At 44.9% G+C, this 19,174-nt stretch overlaps 1 protein-coding gene across 1 annotated transcript in view; it reads left to right on the plus strand.

Moving 5' to 3' along the window:
- The first annotated feature begins 344 nt into the window (after positions 1-344).
- The window catches only part of CYP24A1 (cytochrome P450 family 24 subfamily A member 1), a 44,611-nt gene continuing 25,781 nt past the window's right edge, over positions 345-19,174 (plus strand). The window contains exons 1-7 of the mRNA XM_077460551.1: positions 345-755; positions 4,772-4,962; positions 11,485-11,578; positions 12,924-13,020; positions 14,080-14,171; positions 18,085-18,196; positions 18,844-18,989. Coding sequence (XP_077316677.1) covers positions 516-755; positions 4,772-4,962; positions 11,485-11,578; positions 12,924-13,020; positions 14,080-14,171; positions 18,085-18,196; positions 18,844-18,989 — 972 coding nt within the window. The 5' untranslated portion in view covers positions 345-515. The remainder of the gene's footprint in view (positions 756-4,771; positions 4,963-11,484; positions 11,579-12,923; positions 13,021-14,079; positions 14,172-18,084; positions 18,197-18,843; positions 18,990-19,174) is intronic.

The following is a 19,174-nucleotide window of genomic DNA, read 5'->3' on the forward strand; positions in this document are numbered from 1 at the left end:
ATAAATGTGAATTGATTGATTAAAACCAACCGATTAAAAAATAAACTTTGAAAAAGTTCGGACTTGACGTTTCTACATTTGAAGGCACAGAAAGTCCCAGCGACCGATCAGTGCAGCTGAATGCGTGCAGCCGTGACACCCCTGTGTCAGCGCTGGGTGACATCTGAATTACAGCAAACAAAAGTAAATAAGGAAAAAAAAAAAAAAAATCAACTTTGCAGGGAAAGTAAGTCCATCCTCCGAGAGGTGACTAATCAGTGGAGTTCTCTGTGGAACGCCTTTATCTTGGGATCTGGCTCCTGCCTGCCCTTCCCATGCCAAGAAAACAGCCCTTTAATGAACTCAAAGTACCAGAGCACCCTCCTGACGAAGCTGATCCATCGTCTAATTGGGCTTCTCTGATTGGCTGGGGATTGTTGTGAAAGGAGACCTTTCTGACACCTCAGCCGTCTATATATACCTTAGCTAAAAATGCAGATTTTCACAGCTGCTGAACGTCTGCTTCTGTTGATGCCATGGCTGCCAAGATCAAAGCAGAGAAGTTGTGGATGATGCTCAAGTCCAGGTACATCAGCCTGCACCACAGCATCCCAGGGGCCACAGCCTGCGACCTGAAAACCCAGGGGCTTCCGGTTACGCCACCCCAGTGCCCACACGCCCTGTCCACCCTGCCTGGACCCACCAACTGGCCCGTGCTGGGCAGCCTTGTGGACATCCTGCGCAAAGGAGGGCTGAAGAGGCAGCACCAGGCGCTGGTAAATCTTTACATTAAGTGGATTTTTATGTCATTTTATGTTATTTTTTACTTAAAGTTTTCTATTTTTTTCATATATATATATATATATATATATATATATATATATATATATATATATATATATATATATATATATATATATATATATATTGTTTTACATGGCTTTTTTTATATTCCTTTAAATCTTTTACATTAAGTGGATTTTTATGTCATTTTATTTTATTTTTTACTTTGATTTCTCAATTTTTTTCATATATATTTTTTCATATTTTATTTATTATTTTTTTCATTTAAAATATTTTTTCATATATATATATATATATATATATATATATATATATATATATATATATATATATATATATTCCTTTAAATCTTTTACATTAAGTGGATTTTTATTTAAGTTAAAATGTTTATTTCAATGCTTGGCTTTTATGTCTGTATATATATGTGTGTGTGTGTGTATGTGTGTATATATATATATATATATGTATATATAAAATATTATTATTATTTATTATTTTTTTCTATTCATTGTTTTTTGTTTTTCATGTTATTTTCTCTTTTTTTGTACTATAAGGGACTTTAAGAAGGTAAAATTGCTGCTAAAAAATTATTTTCAGAGCGCGAAGGGTTAACACTGCGAAGGCGGCGGTATGCAAATACTTTTTTTTTTTTTTGTAGTGATTGGAGTATGGCAGCCTGAAATCTGTTGCAGATAGCTGAACTTTCCACGTGGGTCGCTGCCTTATTCAATATAAGCTACAAGAGGTTGGTTAACCCTTTCAGGGTCTACTAGCAACAGGTGCACATCCCAGCTACTGTCGGAGAGCGCGTCTTTCCTGTGTGCATTCAAATGTGCATCTCTCTGATTGCTGTCTGCAGGGAAAGGAACACATTCACCGATGGTTGGGGGGTCACTGTCGTTTGGCATTGATCACTGGAGAAAGCTGCCTTGTCATAAAAGTCTCCTTTTGTCTGTAACTCAGAGAGCAGTGAGATAGAAGCTGCTACACCAGGCCAATGTGTGCATGAAATAGGATGTTTGATAAATACAGCAAGTGGTTGTTTCTCTAGAATGGAAATGAGGATTGGGATTGCAAATATGTTTTACTAGGCAGAGAAACTGACAGCAGGACAAAATCCAGGCTACAGGGACAGGAAAACCTCACCTTCTGGAATGACTGGTTCTGGTTGAGAATAATAATAATTATGAAGTAATTAAAGTGGCATGCTAGACAAAACCTTTTCTCTCTTTCTTCCTTTCCTTTCTCCTTTCCTTTCCATTCCCCCCTTCCTTTCCTCTCTCCTTTATTCTTTCCTTTCCTTTCCTCTCTCCTTTATTCTTTCCTCTCTCCTTTATTCTTTCCTCTCTCCTTTATTCTTTCCTCTCTCCTTTATTCTTTCCTTTGCTCTTTCCTTTCCTCTCTCCTTTATTCTTTCCTTTCCTCTCTCCTTTATTCTTTCCTTTCCTCTCTCCTTTATTCTTTCCTTTCCTCTCTCCTTTATTCTTTCCTTTCCTTTTTCCTTTCCTTTCCCCTCTCCTTTATTCTTTCTTTTCTGTTTATTTCCTCTCGCCTTTTCCTTTTTTTCCTTTCCTCTTCCCTTTCCTTTCTCCTTTTATTTCCCCTTTCTTCTTTCCTTTCTTTTCCTTTGCTTCACTTTTCTGTCCTTTCCCCTTTCCATTTTCTTTCCTCTCTCCTTTACTTTCATTATTTCCTTTCCTTTCCTCACTCCTCTACTTTATTCTTTGCTTTCCTTTTTCCTTTCCTTTCCTTTTCTTTCCTTTCCTCTCTCCTTTACTTTATTCTTTCTTTTCCATTCATTTCCTTTTGCCCTTTCTTTTTTTTTTCCCTTTTTCCTTTCCTTTCCTTTCTTTTCTCCTTTCATTTCCCCTTTCTTCTTTCCTTTCTTTTACTTTACTTTCCTTTTTCTTTCATTTCCCCTTTCTATTTTCATTCCTCTCTCCTTTACTTTATTCTTTATTTTCCGTTCATTTGTTTTTGCATTTCCTTTTTTTTCCTCTTCCCTTTCCTTTTCTTTCTCCTTTCATTTCCCCTTTCTTCTTTCCTTTCTTGTCCTTTCCTTCCCTTTTCTGTCCTTTCCCCTTTCCATTTTCCTTCCTCTCTCCTTTGCTTAATTCTTTCTTTTCTGTTCATATCCTTTCGCTCTTCCTTTTTTTTTCCTTTCCTTTTCTTTTCCTTAGCTTTTACTTTCCTTTCCTCTCCCCTTTCCTTTCCTTTTCCCTTTTCTTTCTCCTTTCATTTCTCCTTTCTTCTTTCCTTTCTTTTCCTTTCCTTTGCTTTTCTTTCCTCTATCTTCCCTTTCCCCTTTACTTTATACTTTCCTTTCGGTTCCTTTACTTTTGCCTTTCCTTTATTTTCCTTTCCTTTCCCTTCTTTTTCTCCTTTTCTTTTTATCCTTTCGTTTCCCCTTTCCACTTCCTTTATTCTTTCCTTTCCTTTTCCTTTGCTCTCCTCTCCTTTCCTCTCTCCTTTACTTTATTCTTTCCTTTCCGGTCCTTTCCTTTTTTCCCCCTTTCCTTTCATTTCCTTATCTTTCCTTTCCCTCTCTTCTTCCCTTTCCTTTTTCTCCTTCCCTTTCCCCTTTCCTTTGTCCATTCTCCTATCCTCTCCTTTCATTTCCTATTTCCCCTTTCCTTTCTCCATTCTCCTCTCCTTTTCCCCTTTCCTTTCCTCTCTGCTTTACTTTATCCCTTCTCTTCTCTTCTCTTCCCTGTGACAATGTCATCTCTGGGACCACCAGAAACAGGGATGAGGTTACTATAATGAGAGGAGTGCAGACACCCCCACCTGCCACCACAAAAAATAGTCTGTAAGGCTGTAAATGTACAAAGGACGTGTAAACCCAAACAGTTTTTTCTTTGTTCCCTTATGATCTGTTAAATGTACAGTATTTTTGTACAGCATTTTGTTATAGCTGATCATTTCAAAACATTCAAAAATCTCTGTATATCCTGTAAGAAATCCAGTGATGTCCATTATTATCTAAAACAATGTTTATCAGCCATAACCAGCTAACCTCCCACTAAGTTATGTCGATAAGGAGAGGGGGGGGGGGTGTTCTGTAGTCCTAACATACTTCCAGTCCCAGGGGCGGACTGACCATTTGCCCAGTCGGGCACTGTCCGAGGGCCCAGGGACACTAGGGGGCCCCATCAGGGTTGCCAGCCTCAGTAAAACCAGGGACAGTATGTAAAAATGTGTGTTTTTTTTTTTACATCTGTCTCTGAAATATCCCTTACCGACATACTTTTGGTCTAAAAATCCAGAGATTATAACTGCCCCACCTCTCCGGTACCTTCTCAGCCAATAGAAACATGTCTGTGTATACTGTGTGTACATGTATCTGTATACTCTGTGATTGTAAACTGTGTGTGTGTATACTGTGTGGCCCCATAATCTCCTATTGCCCGGGGACCCCATGAGTTGTTAGTCCACCCCTGTCCAGTCCTATGGTGATAAAGCTGCTCCTCCAAAGATATAATACAGTATGTGAGCTTTGTCACTCATGGATAGGGGAAAAAAAGAAGAAAAATCCAGAAAAAGAAAAGTAATGCAGACACCACATCTAAAGACTGGTAAGCTGCAAAATATTACATTTGTGTTCTAACATTTTAATACGCATTAAATCTGCCCATTCACTCTGAATGCACTACTATTAAACCCCAACACATGATAGAAAAGTATCGATGCTTCTATTGGGCTATGCAAGAAGAGGCAATGCGCAGGGCATTTGTATATGTACATTGGTTACCCTTTATAAGGTGGTATCATAGGCACACACAAAATACACATGTATAGGTGTGAATAGAGCCTAAAATCCTCATTACGCTCGTTCTGCTTTATATTATATAAGTCTTCATGGGTATTGGCACAGGATGACCATAATGTCCTGTAGCCACGGCCAATGCAGCTCCATCTTCAGTGGCCGGGGAAACCACTGCGCTGGTGTAACCTTACATGTCCATGTTTTCTCTCTCTCTCTCTCCAGGCCGGCTACCACAAGCAGTATGGGAAAATTTTCCGTATGAAGCTGGGATCGTTTGACTCCGTCCACATCGGGGCTCCCTGCCTGTTAGAAGCCTTGTACAGAGAGGAGAGCAATTACCCCAAAAGACTGGAGATCAAGCCCTGGAAGGCTTACCGAGACTACCGGGACGAAGCCTATGGTCTCCTAATATTGTACGTAAACCCTATATATATATATATATATATTATGGGGGGTTCCCACCATCCCCGTTCTGAGTTCCTGGGTCTATACACCTGCTGTGCCCATTATGAGGGGTTCCCACCATGCTTGTGCTGATTTCTGGGGTCTGTACACCTGCTGTGCCCAGTATGAGGGTTTCCCACCATCCCTGTGCTGAGTTCCCAGGTCTCTACACCTGCTGTGCCCATTATAAGGGGCTCCCACCATCCCTGTGCTGAGTTCCTGGGTCTGTACATCTGCTGTGCCCATTATGAGGGGTTCCCACCATCCTTGTGCTGATTTCTGGGGTCTGTACACCTGCTGTGCCCATTATGAGGGGCTCCCACCATCCCTGTGCTGAGTTCCTGGGTCTGTGCATCTGCTGTGCCCATTATGAGGGGTTCCCACCATCCTTGTGCTGATTTCTGGGGTCTGTACACCTGCTGTGCCCATTATGAGGGGCTCCCACCATCCCTGTGCTGAGTTCCTGGGTCTGTGCATCTGCTGTGCCCATTATGAGGGGTTCCCACCATCCTTGTGCTGATTTCTGGGGTCTGTACACCTGCTGTGACCAGTATGAGTGTTTTCCACCATCCCTGTGCTGAGTTCCCAGGTCTGTACATCTGTTGTGCCCATTATGAGGGGTTCCCACCATCCTTGTGCTGATTTCTGGGGCTAGAACACCCACTGTGCCCAGTATGAGTGCTTTCCACCATCCCTGTGCTGAGTTCCCAGGTCTGTACATCTGTTGTGCCCATTATTAAAGGTTTCCACCATCCCTGTGCTGAGTTCCCGGGTCTGTACACCTGTTCTGGCCATTATGAGGGGTTCCCACCATCCCTGTGCTGAGTTCCCGGGTCTGTACACCCGCTGTGCCCATTATGAGGGGTTTCTACCATCCCTGTACTTATTTCTGGGGTCTGTACACCCGCTGTGCCCAGTATGAGGGGTTTCCACCATTCCTGTGCTGAGTTCCCAGCTCTGTAGATCTGTTGTGCCTATTGTGAAGGGTTTACACCATCCCTGTCCTGAGTTTCTGGGGCTGTACACCCGCTGTGCCCTTTATGAAGGGTTCCCACCATCCCTGTACTGAATTCTCAGGTCTGTACACCTTCTATGTCCATTATGAGGGGTTCCCAGCACCCCTGTGCTATGTTCCTAGATCTGTACACCTGCTCTGGCCATCATGAGGGGTTCCCACCATCCCTGTGCTATGTTCCTGGGTCTGTACATGTTCCGTTATGTATTTAATATTACGGAATGTGCAACAGGAGGAGGTGGAATGTAAAACTCCTAAGTGTGCATGATTAGAGTCAGAAATTCCGGCATCTTGAATGTTGAACTATCAAAGACAAGCCCACCAGATGGACATATCAGAATTCGGCAGCTAGATACCTCTTCTTTCAGGTTGGGAGGGGCACCAAGTGAAAAACGTTTTTTTATTTAATTTTTTTAGTTATGCAAACCAGACCTGGAGGTCCCCGGGTTCACTCGTTCCTGCGTGCCGGAGTTTGTTATTTCTTTTTTTTTTTTCCAAGAAAGTGATATTCTTTGGTTTTCCATTGTGTTGTGTAACAGTCTTTACTCATCTTTGAAATATGTAATCATTTCTTTTTATTGTTCTATTCTTCGAGGCGCTCAGATAATTGTCAGACCACATCAAAGTTCCCAACTTGTCTGGTGGAACTCCCAGTTGAAAAATATTTTGCCGAGGGCGGCATAATGTGTGTTTTTTTGCTTTAATTTCGATTTCCTGAAATTCAGGACGGAAAACTTAATGGGAGAAGTGAGGGCGAATCATACAATCCTACAGTAATGCAGATTTATAGTCATTAATACTTCATGAAATATTCAGTGTACTTGATTGGGACCTGCTATCAGCCTCTTGAAGTCCCTGTACAGCTGGAAGAAGCATAACAGGAAGCCAAGTGGAAAAGAGAAGAGCTCATCGCTGTGCTGCTTCTCCTTTCACTGTCCAGTCATAGGCTGGGGGACGTGTCCGGGATAACCTGGTCTCAGAGAAAATGGATTGAATGATGCTAGTCATCAAGCTGAGAACATCTAGTGGCAGAAATAATATACTTCAGCTGAAGTTTCTGCATTCTGATAGGAGAGAGTAGAGTGGCAGGGAGATGATCTCAGAAATGTGCGGCTTCTCCTGTCGCTGTCCAGTCACAGGCTGGGGGCAGGTCCAGAACAATCTGGACTCAGAGAATGATACTGGTCATCAAGCTGAGGATATCTAATGGCAGAAATAAAATACTTCAGAAGAAGTCTCTGGATGCTAATGGAAGGAGAGGGTAGAGTAGCAGGGAGAAGAGCTCACCCCCGTGCTGCTCCTCCTTTTACTGTCCAGTCACAGGCTGGGGGCGCGTCTGGGATGACCTAGGCTCAGAGGAAGTGAATTGAATGATGCTGGTCATTAAACTTAGGACATACTGATAGAAGGAGAGAGTAAAGTGAAGGAGAGACAAGCTCATCACTGTGCTGCTTCTCATTTCACTGTCCAGTCACAGGCTGGGGGTGGGTCAGGAACAACCTGGACTCAGGGGAATGATTCTGGCCATCAGAATGAGGACATCTAGTTGCAGAAATAAAATACTGCAGAAGAGGTCTCTGGATGCTGATAGAAGGAGAGAGTACAGTGGCAGAGAGAATAGCTCATCTCTGTGCTGCTTCTCTTTTCACTGTCCAGTCACAAGCTGGGGGCACGCCCGGGATGACCTGGGCTCAGAGGAAGTGAATTGAATGATGCTGGTCATTAAACTGAGGACATCTAGTGGCAGAAATAGAATACTGTAGACGAAGTTTCTGGATGCTGATAGAAGGAGAGAGTAGAGTGGCAAAGAGAACAGCTCATCACTGTGCTGCTTCTCTTTTCACTGTCCAGTCAAAAGCTGGGGGCACGCCCGGGATGACCTGGGCTCAGAGGAAGTGAATTGAATGATGCTGGTCATTAAACTGAGGACATCTAGTGGCAGATATAAAATACTTTAGATGAAGTCTCTGGATGCTGATAGAAGGAGAGAGAAGAGCTCTACACCGTGCTCCTTCTCCTTTCACCGTCCAATCACAGGCAGAGGGTGGATCCAGAACAACCTGGACTCAGGGAATGATGCTGGCCATCAGACTGAGGACATATAGTGGCAGAAATAAAATACTGCAGAAGAATCTCTGGATGCTGATGGAGAGAGGAGAGAGGCAGAGAGAACAGCTCATCACTGTGCTGTTTCTCCTTTCACTGTGCAGTCACAGGCTGGGGGAGCATCCGGGATGACTTGGGCCTCAGGGGATAAGGAAATTATTCTGGATGGCTACATGGTGATCAAGCTGAGGACATCTAGTGGCAGAAATAAGATACTTTAGATAGATTCTCTGGATGCTGATAGCAGGAGAGAGTAGAGTGGCAGGGAGAAGAGCTCATCACTGTGCATCTTTTTTAGTCTGCTATAGCTCTAGAGATAAATCATTTAAAAAAAAAATGGATTTATTGGCACATGAACAATAACAGCATGATCAGCCAAGGCGATTCTGCTGATAAAATCTTTTGGATGAGAGCAGAGGAGTTGATACTCTGCTTGATCCACCTGCCTACTCACATGCAGGAGATATGAGAACGCCAAAAGAGACTGTACTGTACACATTAGCCAGCGATGGCGTGCACAATACCAGATGTTTACACTTTGATTATGAGGAGATTGGATAAAGCCGACGCCTTTATAAAACTTTTGATTTGTTAGGAATAGCTGAGGTCCTATAAAAATATTTGCAGATGGCGTGGCGTTTTTTTTTTTTTTTCCCACTTTGGTGGTAAAATTCATAAATAGAGGATGAAAAAGCAGACAGGCGGATCCGACCTACGCCAGCTTTCTATGGGGGTCATTGTTCGGACCGGGCCAATCGTCACGTAAGCAGTGCCGAAAGCGGCAGACGCAGCCGAGTAACTAAAATATAAAACTGCCACTTTTTTTTTTCTTTTTTTTAATTGACCAAGACGTTAAGCCTTTTTGCGGTTTTCTTGAGGAGGCGTCGTAAATTAGCCAGGCGGGGTCCTCGTTTTTTTGTTTGGATGCAGAGCTATTTCCAGAGTCGGGTTTCCGTGATTGATTCTGCCGCGGCCAGACTGTTTTCTCATCGGTCTGGTAAATTGCGGCACCCTGTAGTGCGACTGAGGGAGGGGGGCGGCGGCGGGGGGGTTGGGGGGGGATATGAATCATACACTTCATTCATTTCATCTGTCAGTTTCGGCATTGAATCCCAACAACGCCATCTCTGATTGGGAAATCCTATTTAAAGCATCTCATAAAAATTTATTTGGCGTTCGAGAAAATTTCCCCTGAACCTCATTTACATCTATGTGACCACAGAACCTAACGCCCATGTGATTTGAGAACAGATGCTCTTTTCTATGAAAAATGCTTAATTACCACACTTCTAACAGACATGCATGCAAGCATTAATGTTTTAGGCTCCCCTAGTGGCCACTTTGATATTCACAGCACAAGAGGTGAAAGAGATGTGCTTCACCCCATTTCCACTAGAGGGCAGACTGACTAGCCAAGAGTTAGTTGCAGAAGCTAGGGCTAGGCAGTGTTGTTAGACAAAGGGGAGACATAGAAAGCTACAAGGAATCTTGGATGTTACAGGAGTAGTGTGTCCAAAACTAAATAGACGGGAGAAAGGCCGGGAGTGTCCAACCAAGGAGACCATAGAGCAGTGAATTTTTCCAGGACGACCCCTACGCTGGACAAATGTATTTGTCCAACCTCAGGGTGTCCCCCATTTGGGCAATCCATTCTTGTAAGTCAGGAGGCTCTGTCGCTTTCCAGTGCCTGAAGATAAGCTTACGTGCCGGGGAAAGAGCTCTGGCTATGGCCTGCTTAGGGATGTCCTCAATAGGAAGGTCTCCTAAGATACCTAATACCCCTAAGGGTATTTCAGGTCAATATACAGATGGACCCTAAGCCAAGTCCATCTGTATATTGACCTGAAATACCCTTTTGATGGCATTAGCAACTCCCGTCCAGTACAGATGTAACTTTGGAACAGTGCCATAAAAGGTGAAGAAGATCTCCACGGTCCATGGAGCACCAAGTCCACTGAAAGATCTCCCTGACTTCCATTCTATAAAGCAGGGGTCTCCCAACTTTTTAAACAAAGGGCCAGTTTATTGTCCTTCAGACTTGAGGAGGGCCGGATTGTGGCCAGCAGGGGTAGAAAATGTCACAGGCCCGGCATGAGTGAGAATAAATATGGCCTTAGGGTTGGTGGTCAATAGCAGTAGGAGTAGTGTCCCTATTGGTAAGAGGAATAGAGTATCCCATCACTGGTATTGGTAGAAGAAATAGTGCCCAGGGGCGGACTGACCATTTGGCCACTCTCGGCCACTGCCCGAGGGCCCCGGGCCACTAGGGGGCCCCCGGGCACTGCCTGAGGGCCCTGGGCCACTAGGGGGCCCCATCAGGGTTGCCAGCCTCAGTAAGGCTCCGTTCACACAGGGGGCGACGCGAGGCGACACAACTTGCCGTGCCGCGACCTGACAAGTCGCCCCCGTTCTGTACTACGGAACCGTTCTAAGAGGAGCGACTCGAGTCGCTCCGACTTAGAAAAAAAGTTCCTGTACTACTTTTGGGCGACCTCGGGGCGACTTGAAGTCATTTGCAAGTCGCCGCTGAGGTCGCGGCAGGTCGCGGCGCGGCAAGTCGTGTCGCCTCGCATCGCCCCCTGTGTGAACCGAGCCTAAAGCCAGGGACAGTATGTAAAAATCTGTGTTTTTTTTTTTACATCTGTCTTTGAAATGTCCCTTACCAACATCCTTTTGGTGTAAAAATCCAGAGATTATAGCTGCCCCACCTCTCCAGTACCTTCTCAGCCAATAGAAACATGTCTGTGTATACTGTGTGATTGTATAATCTCTGATTGCCTGGGGGCCCCATAATCTCCTATTGCCCAAGGGCCCCATGAGTTGTCAGTCCACCCCTGATAGTGCCCCATTGTTGGTGTCAGTGGGAGGAATGGTGCCTCATATCGGTGGGAGGAATAGTGCCCCAAGGGCCGCATAATTGCTAGCAAAGGGCCATATCTGGCTCTCGGGCCACAGTTTGGAGACCCCGGCTATAAAGCCATGCGGGGGTAAGATGGACCCACAATACGATATACAATTGGGACAACCGCTGTGCCACGTTGAGAGAACACAACTGCACCGCCAGCAAGGCCTCCTTAGTTATCAAAGGGCATCATCAGCCTAATATATAGACAGTACACCATTCACAGGCTCTTCTAAATGAAGCAGCACGCTATTGGCTGTGATGTGTCACATGGAACACGTGGGACAGTCGTTACATTTGATCAAAAATACAAATTAAAAATGGATTATTACAGAATATTCCGTATAGATACCTGATGCTGCTTCTCACATTATACAGTCTATCACCAAACACAAAGTATCATGGTGTTTCTCTTGGTTTTGTGTATTAGGGAAGATGTTGCAGTAATTCGTTTATGTCCTTGTATAGGGAAGGGAAGGACTGGCAGCGAGTTCGAAGTGCTTTTCAACAGAAGTTAATGAAGCCGACAGAAGTGGGGAAATTAGACACCAAAATCAATGAGGTAATTACACCGAGATGCTTCATATGCATGGCTAATATTACCAGAGATAATGAGAGAGTAAAATGGGGGGGGGGGGGAGAGAGAGAGAGAAAGAGACAGCAGGAGAGAGACAGGGGAGGTGGATGAGAGGGGGGAGAGCAGGAGAGAGACATGGGAGGTGGATGAGAGGGGGGAGAGCGGGAGAGAGACAGGGGAGGTGGATGAGGGGGGGAGAAAGAGACAGGGGAGGTGGATGGGGGGAGAGCGGGAGAGAGACAGGGGAGGTGGATGAGAGGGGGGAGAGCAGGAGAGAGACAGGGGAGGCGGATGAGAGGGGGGAGAGTGGGAGAGAGACAGGGGAGGCGGATGAGAGGGGGGAGAGCAGGAGAGAGACAAGGGAGGCGGATGAGAGGGGGGAGAGTGGGAGAGAGACAGGGGAGGCGGATGAGAGGGGGGAGAGCAGGAGAGAGACAGGGGAGGCGGATGAGAGGGGGGAGAGCGGGAGAGAGACAGGGGAGGTGGATGAGAGGGGGGAGAGAGACAGGGGAGGTTGATGAGAGGGGGGGAGAGCAGGAGAGAGACAGGGGAGGCGGATGAGAGGGGGGAGAGCGGGAGAGAGACAGGGGAGGTGGATGAGAGGGGGGAGAGAGACAGGGGAGGCGGATGAGAGGGGGGAGAGCGGGAGAGAGACAGGGGAGGTGGATGAGAGGGGGGAGAGAGACAGGGGAGGTGGATGAGAGGGGGGAGAGAGACGGGAGGTGGATGAGAGGGGGGAGAGAGACAGGGGAGGTGGATGAGAGGGGGGAGAGTGGGAGAGAGACAGGGGAGGTGGATGAGAGGGGGGAGAGCAGAAGAGAGACAGGGGAGGTGGATGAGAGGGGGGAGAGTGGGAGAGAGACAGGGGAGGTGGATGAGAGGGGGAGAGAGACAGGGGAGGTGGATGAGAGGGGGGAGAGCAGAAGAGAGACAGGGGAGGTGGATGAGAGGGGGGAGAGTGGGAGAGAGACAGGGGAGGTGGATGAGAGGGGGGAGAGTGGGAGAGAGACAGGGGAGGTGGATGAGAGGGGGGAGAGCGGGAGAGAGACAGGGGAGGTGGATGAGAGGGGGGAGAGCGGGAGAGAGACAGGGGAGGTGGATGAGAGGGGGGAGAGCGGGAGAGAGACAGGGGAGGTGGATGAGAGGGGGGAGAGCGGGAGAGAGACAGGGGAGGTGGATGAGAGGGGGGAGAGCGGGAGAGAGACAGGGGAGGTGGATGAGAGGGGGGAGAGCGGGAGAGAGACAGGGGAGGTGGATGAGAGGGGGGGAGAGCAGGCCAGGAGCCGTACTCGCTGTTCCTAAACTTTACATGTATTTCCTTTACACCAAGGTGATGGTGGACTTGGTGCAGAGGATGGATGACGTTCTCACTCCCGAGGGGAAGATCGAGGACTTGTATTGTGAACTGAATAAATGGTCTCTGGAGAGTAAGTCACTTTCTCCATTTGAATATTTAGTAATGCTGTAAATGATGACCTGTCATAGGAGGAATCCCTGTGCTGTTCTTTCTGCAAATGCTAGTTTATTGGCTGTCATGTTGATCCTCTTGTCTTCATTTCATTAAAGTAGAACTATAGGCAACATTTTTTTTATTTATTTTTTATTTTGGATAGAGCAACTGTGTCCCATTGCGGAGATTTCCCTTCACTTCCTGTCCCACAGACAAACAGGAAGTGAGAGGAAATCCCTGTAAATCAAGAGAATTCCTTTGAATTCATCCCAAAGGTGTTCTATTATGTTGAGGTGCAGGCCAGTCAAGTTCCTCCACCCGAAACTCACTCTTCCATGTCTTTATGGACCTTGCTTTGCGCACTGGTCCAAACCATTTGGTGGAGGGGGGATTATGGTGTGGGGGGTTGTTCTTCAGGGGTTGGGTTTGGCCCCTCAGTTTCAGTGAAGGGAACTCTTAAGGTGTCAGCATACCAAGACATTTTGGACAATTTCCTGCTCCCAACTTTTTGGGAACAGTTTGGGGGACGGCCCCTTCCTGTTCCAACATGACTGCCCACCAGTGCACAAAGCAAGGTCCATAAAGACATGAATGAGCGAGTTTGGGGTGGAGGAACTGGACGGGCCTGCACAGAGTCCTGACCTCAACCCAATAGAACACCTTGGAATTGGAGTGGAGACTGCGAGCCAGGCCTTCTCATCCAACCTCCGTGCCTGACCTCACAAAGAATGGTCAAACATTCCCATAGACACATCTCCTAAACCTTGCGGACGGCCTTCCCAGAAGAGTAGAAGCTGTTATAGCTGCAAAGGGCGGAGCCAACTCAATATTGAACCCTACGGACTAAGACTTGGGGATGCCATTAAATGTCAATGTGCGTGTAAAGGCAGGTGTCCCAATACTTTTGGTGATATGGTGTATGTACTGCACATTGTTGCCCAAAATGATTGACATCAAGATGACATTTTGATCGGCCCGCTGCTCCCCCCCGTTAACGTTACAATTTGCAGATCGTTTTGTTTCGTTTCCTCCTCAGGTATCTGCCTGGTCCTCTACGAGAAGCGATTTGGCTTTTTACAGCCTAATTTAGGAGAAGAAGCCTTGGACTTTATCACGGCTATAAAAAAGGTATGACGATTGTTCCAGCAACGGCAGCGGCAGATAAAAGCCGCCGGGTCTTCCGATAACAGGCTATTAGGTCGCAGCGGGTCGAGGGAATCAGGAAATTTTGGGGAGTTTTTGAAGTTTCGGTGAAAATAAGACCTGACGGTTGGATAGCAGTGCCGGTAACATATCTAATAGTTACATAGGCTTTCTATGAAGCTTGGGCTGGGATTACTGGAGGTAAATAAAGGTGCCACCCTAGATGCCAATAATGAGATTAATGAGTGCAACTAAATATTCATATGTAACAAGAGCAACAAAGTTTCCAAATAATATATGCAATCAAGCACACACCTTAAAACCTTACCAACTAAATTGTTAATAAAATAGATCTGTGTTAAATATACCAAAAAAAACTCTTAACCACTTCCATACCAAGCTGAACCACTTCTCTCCTAGTGCCAGAATAGGTCCGGTATGGAAGTGGTTAAATGGTTAAAAATCATAATTTTTTTGCTAGAAAATTACTCAGAACTCCCAAAAAATTATATATATATATATATATATATATATATATAATTCTTTTTTTAGCAGACACCCTAGGGAATAAAATGGCGGTCGTTGCAACATTTTATCTCACACGCTATTTGCGCAATCATTTTTCAAACGCCTTTTTTTTTTTTAAAACAAAACAAAAACGTTTCATGAATTAAAAAATAAAAAAAACAGTAAAGTTAGCCAATTTTTTTATTTTTTTTTGCATAATGTGAAAGATCACGTTACGCCGATTAAATAGATACCCGGCATGTCACGCTTTAAAATTGCGCGCACTCATGGAATGGTGCCAAAGTTCGGTACTTAAAAATCTCCATAGGCGACGCTCTGAAAATTGTTACAGGTTGCCAGTTTAGAGGAGGTCTAGCGCTAGAATTGTTGCACGCGCTCTAACGCACACGGCGATACCTCACATGTGTGGTTTGAACGGAGTTTACATATGTGGGCGGGACTTGCGTGTGCGTTCACTTCTGAACGTGAGCTACCGGGGACAGGGGCGTTTTACTTTATTTTTATTTTTTTTATTTAATATATTTTTTTTTTACACTTTTTTTTACTTTATTTATTTTTGATCACTTTTATTCCGATTACAAGGAATGTAAACATCCCTTGTAATAGGAATCTATTGTGACAGGTCCTCTTTATGGAGAGATGCGAGGTCAATAAGACCCCACATCTCTCCTCCAGGCTGGAAAGCATGAGATCGAGAAAAAAAAATTCACCGATCTCATGCTGACAGCCGCGACCTTGTTTATTTTTGGGAACCTGGGCGTGACGTCATAAAGGCGCGCCCGGGCCTCTGACGGTGATAGAGATGACCGGCGACCATATGGTCACTGTAAATCTCTATGGTTGTCATCCGGCGCCGGCCATTTCTTTCTCTGGGCCCCCGATGGCACAGGGAGAGACCGGAGAAGCACCGGATGGCGGTGGGAGATGGGGGGGGGGGACGTCCCCTCCCATGAACTGCCGCTATGATCATTCTCATCGTGCCCAGAATCGCCGACTGGAAAGAATGTTATGTGAATGATGCCATGCAAGTAATGATCAATTTCTGCCTCTAAGATAAGTTCCCACTGGCACCATTGATCTTTGCAGCTATCTGTAGGGGGTAATTCTTCCCAATGGCCACAAGTGTAAGGAACATTCTTCCCACTGATCACCAATGTAAGGAACATTCTTCTCACTGATCACCAATGTAAGGAACATTCTTCTCACTGATCACCAATGTAAGGAACATTCTTCTCACTGATCAACAATGTAAGGAACATTCTTCCCACTGATCACCAATGTAAGGAACATTCTTCTCACTGATCCCCAATGTAAGGAACATTCTTCCCACTGATCACCAATGTAAGGAACATTCTTCTCACTGATCACCAATGTAAGGAACATTCTTCCCACCGATCACCAATGTAAGGAACATTCTTCCCACTGATCACCAATGTAAGGAACATTCCTCTCACTGATCACCAATGTAAGGAACATTCTTCTCACTGATCACCAATGTAAGGAACATTCTTCTCACTGATCACCAATGTAAGGAACATTCTTCTCACTGATCACCAATGTAAGGAACATTCTTCCCACTGATCACCAATGTAAGGAGCATTCTTCTCACTGATCACCAATGTAAGGAACATTCTTCTCACTGACCACCAATGTAAGGAACATTCTTCTCACTGATCACCAATGTAAGGAACATTCTTCCCACTGATCACCAATGTAAGGAACATTCTTCCCACTGATCACCAATGTAAGGAACATTCTTCTCACTGATCACCAATGTAAGGAACATTCTTCTCACTGATCACCAATGTAAGGAACATTCTTCTCACTGATCACCAATGTAAGGAGCATTCTTCTCACTGATCACCAATGTAAGGAACATTCTTCTCACTGATCACCAATGTAAGGAACATTCTTCTCACTGATCACCAATGTAAGGAACATTCTTCCCACTGACCACCAATGTAAGGAACGTTCTTCTCACTGATCACCCATGTAAGGAACATTCTTCCCACTGATCCCCAATGTAAGGAACATTCTTCTCACTGATCACCAATGTAAGGAACATTCTTCTCACTGATCACCAATGTAAGGAACATTCTTCTCACTGATCACCAATGTAAGGAACATTCTTCCCACTGATCACCAATGTAAGGAACGTTCTTCTCACTGATCACCAATGTAAGGAACGTTCTTCTCACTGATCACCAATGTAAGGAACATTCTTCTCACTGATCACCAATGTAAGGGACATTCTTCTCACTGATCACCAATGTAAGGAACGTTCTTCTCACTGATCACCAATGTAAGGAACATTCTTCTCACTGATCCCCAATGTAAGGAACATTCTTCCCACTGATCCCCAATGTAAGGAACATTCTTCTCACTGATCACCAATGTAAGGAACATTCTTCTCACTGATCACCAATGTAAGGAACATTCTTCTCACTGATCACCAATGTAAGGAACATTCTTCTCACTGATCACCAATGTAAGGAACATTCTTCTCACTGATCACCAATGTAAGGAACATTCTTCTCACTGATCACCAATGTAAGGAACATTCCTCCTACTGACCATCACACTAATGTATCATGAGTTGTAGATATAGTATTCTTTAGCAGGGGTTCCCTGTGACCAGTTAGTTATTTCAAGGGTTCCTCAGTGTTGAAAAGGTTGAGAGAGGCTGGTGTAGAGGAAGGACAGCCAACAGTGGATGCCCCATAGTAAGCCTATGGGTGACGCCACCATCCAGGCTCTGCAGCCCTTGTAGGCGATCTCTCCTCTTCACTTAACTCGGATGCTGGAGAGACCATGCTGCCAAATGTGACCCGTTCAAGTGAATTGGGTCAAAACGGCAACCGCGAGCCAAACGCTAGGCTCATGCTTCCCAAGCAAAAAAAACATGTTTGGGGCATTCAGGAGACGGCCTGTACCGTTCTCTGAAAAACGATCCATGGTGGAGCCATGTTCCTTATGAGAAGATGTTGCATAGTGCACAATAAGCAATTTTTGTGTAGGGCCTGTTGACTCAATACTTCACACCCAGCTTATGTATTTTTTGAACCCCTAACTTAAAGTATCCCAATCTGCCCCTCCCCAGATACATACCTCCCAACTGTGGCCACGGCTTCCTAAAAATGTTCACATCAGGGCAAACCTTCATCGTGCTGGCCACCATGCACAGTAGATCATTATAGACTTCTCTAGGACCATACCCAAGCCTGTCTCGGCTAAAAATAAAAATAAAAAACATGAGTGCTCTGGTAAGAAAAAAGAAAAGGATTAAAACATATTAAAGCTTGAGGTTTAATATGGCCACAGATCCCTACTTTTAGACTAAGAAATATCCCCTCTGTGATTCGTCCTACAGATGATGAGCACCTTCGGTCTGATGATGGTGACACCAGTGGAATTTCACAAACGTCTGAACACCAAAATCTGGAAAGATCACACCCATGCCTGGGACAGCATCTTCAAAACAGGTAGAGAACCTACTGTGATCCAAAGCCTGGTGGCCCCTCTTCATCCTCCGTGTCTCCTTAAACTTAAGGCCTAACCCCAGCTAAAATATTCTCCTGCTGTATCCAAAGCAAAATAGTCTTGAGTTGTACTATAAGGCATATTATGGTGAGGTTATCAGTCCATTGAAACGTATATTTAGACTTTATTTCCCTGTGAATGGAGTTTCTCTTGAAGCTGTAGAAGAAGCTAATCAAATTCCAGCTGATCCTGATCTATATTTCATTGTTTGCTATAAATGTTTTTTTTTTTTTTATTATTATATTGAAGTTTTAAACATAGTAAAACATGACATTTGTAAAGTGACAACACAAAAAGAAAAAAAAAAAGAAAAAGTAAAGAAAAAAACATAAGAGTCACACAACAGTACTTACATACCCATACAGCAATTACCGTCTGAAGGAAGCACAATGAGCCGCCGTCGTCTTGTCAATCATTCCGCTCGCTTTCTGCCGCTACAACAGTGATTGATAAAGAGCGGAGGCAGCGTTGTCATTTTTATCGGCGCTATTGATTTACATTGTGTTATTCACCCGTGTGAGTCCCTTCTTTCTTCCCGTGATATGTGGTGAAGAGCCGGCTTTTCACAGTCATCTGTCTCCCCTCACAGCAAAGTGTCACATAGACAGGAGACTGACGAAGCTTTCTGGTAAAGGGGACGAGGATTTCCTCTGCACCATCTACAAGGACAGCAAGCTATCCAAGAAAGAGATGTACGCCACCATCACCGAGATGCTGATCGGAGCCGTGGAAACGGTAAGATGTGGGAATTGTAGACCAATAAACTTTGTCAAATCTGCAGATGTGTTTGTTATTGGAGCCACGGCTTTACTAACAAATCAACCAAAATCCTCTTTCTTCCTTTTTCTGTGTTCTCTTCCCTTTTTATTTACTACCATTTCCTTTCCTTTGCCGTCCATTTCCCTTTTCTTGAATTCTCC

Source organism: Lithobates pipiens, unplaced genomic scaffold (genome assembly GCF_037356315.1).
Source record: "Lithobates pipiens isolate NorthernLeopardFrog02 unplaced genomic scaffold, aLitPip1_a1.2 Scaffold_28, whole genome shotgun sequence".
In the NCBI taxonomy this organism is placed as follows: domain Eukaryota; kingdom Metazoa; phylum Chordata; class Amphibia; order Anura; family Ranidae; genus Lithobates; species Lithobates pipiens.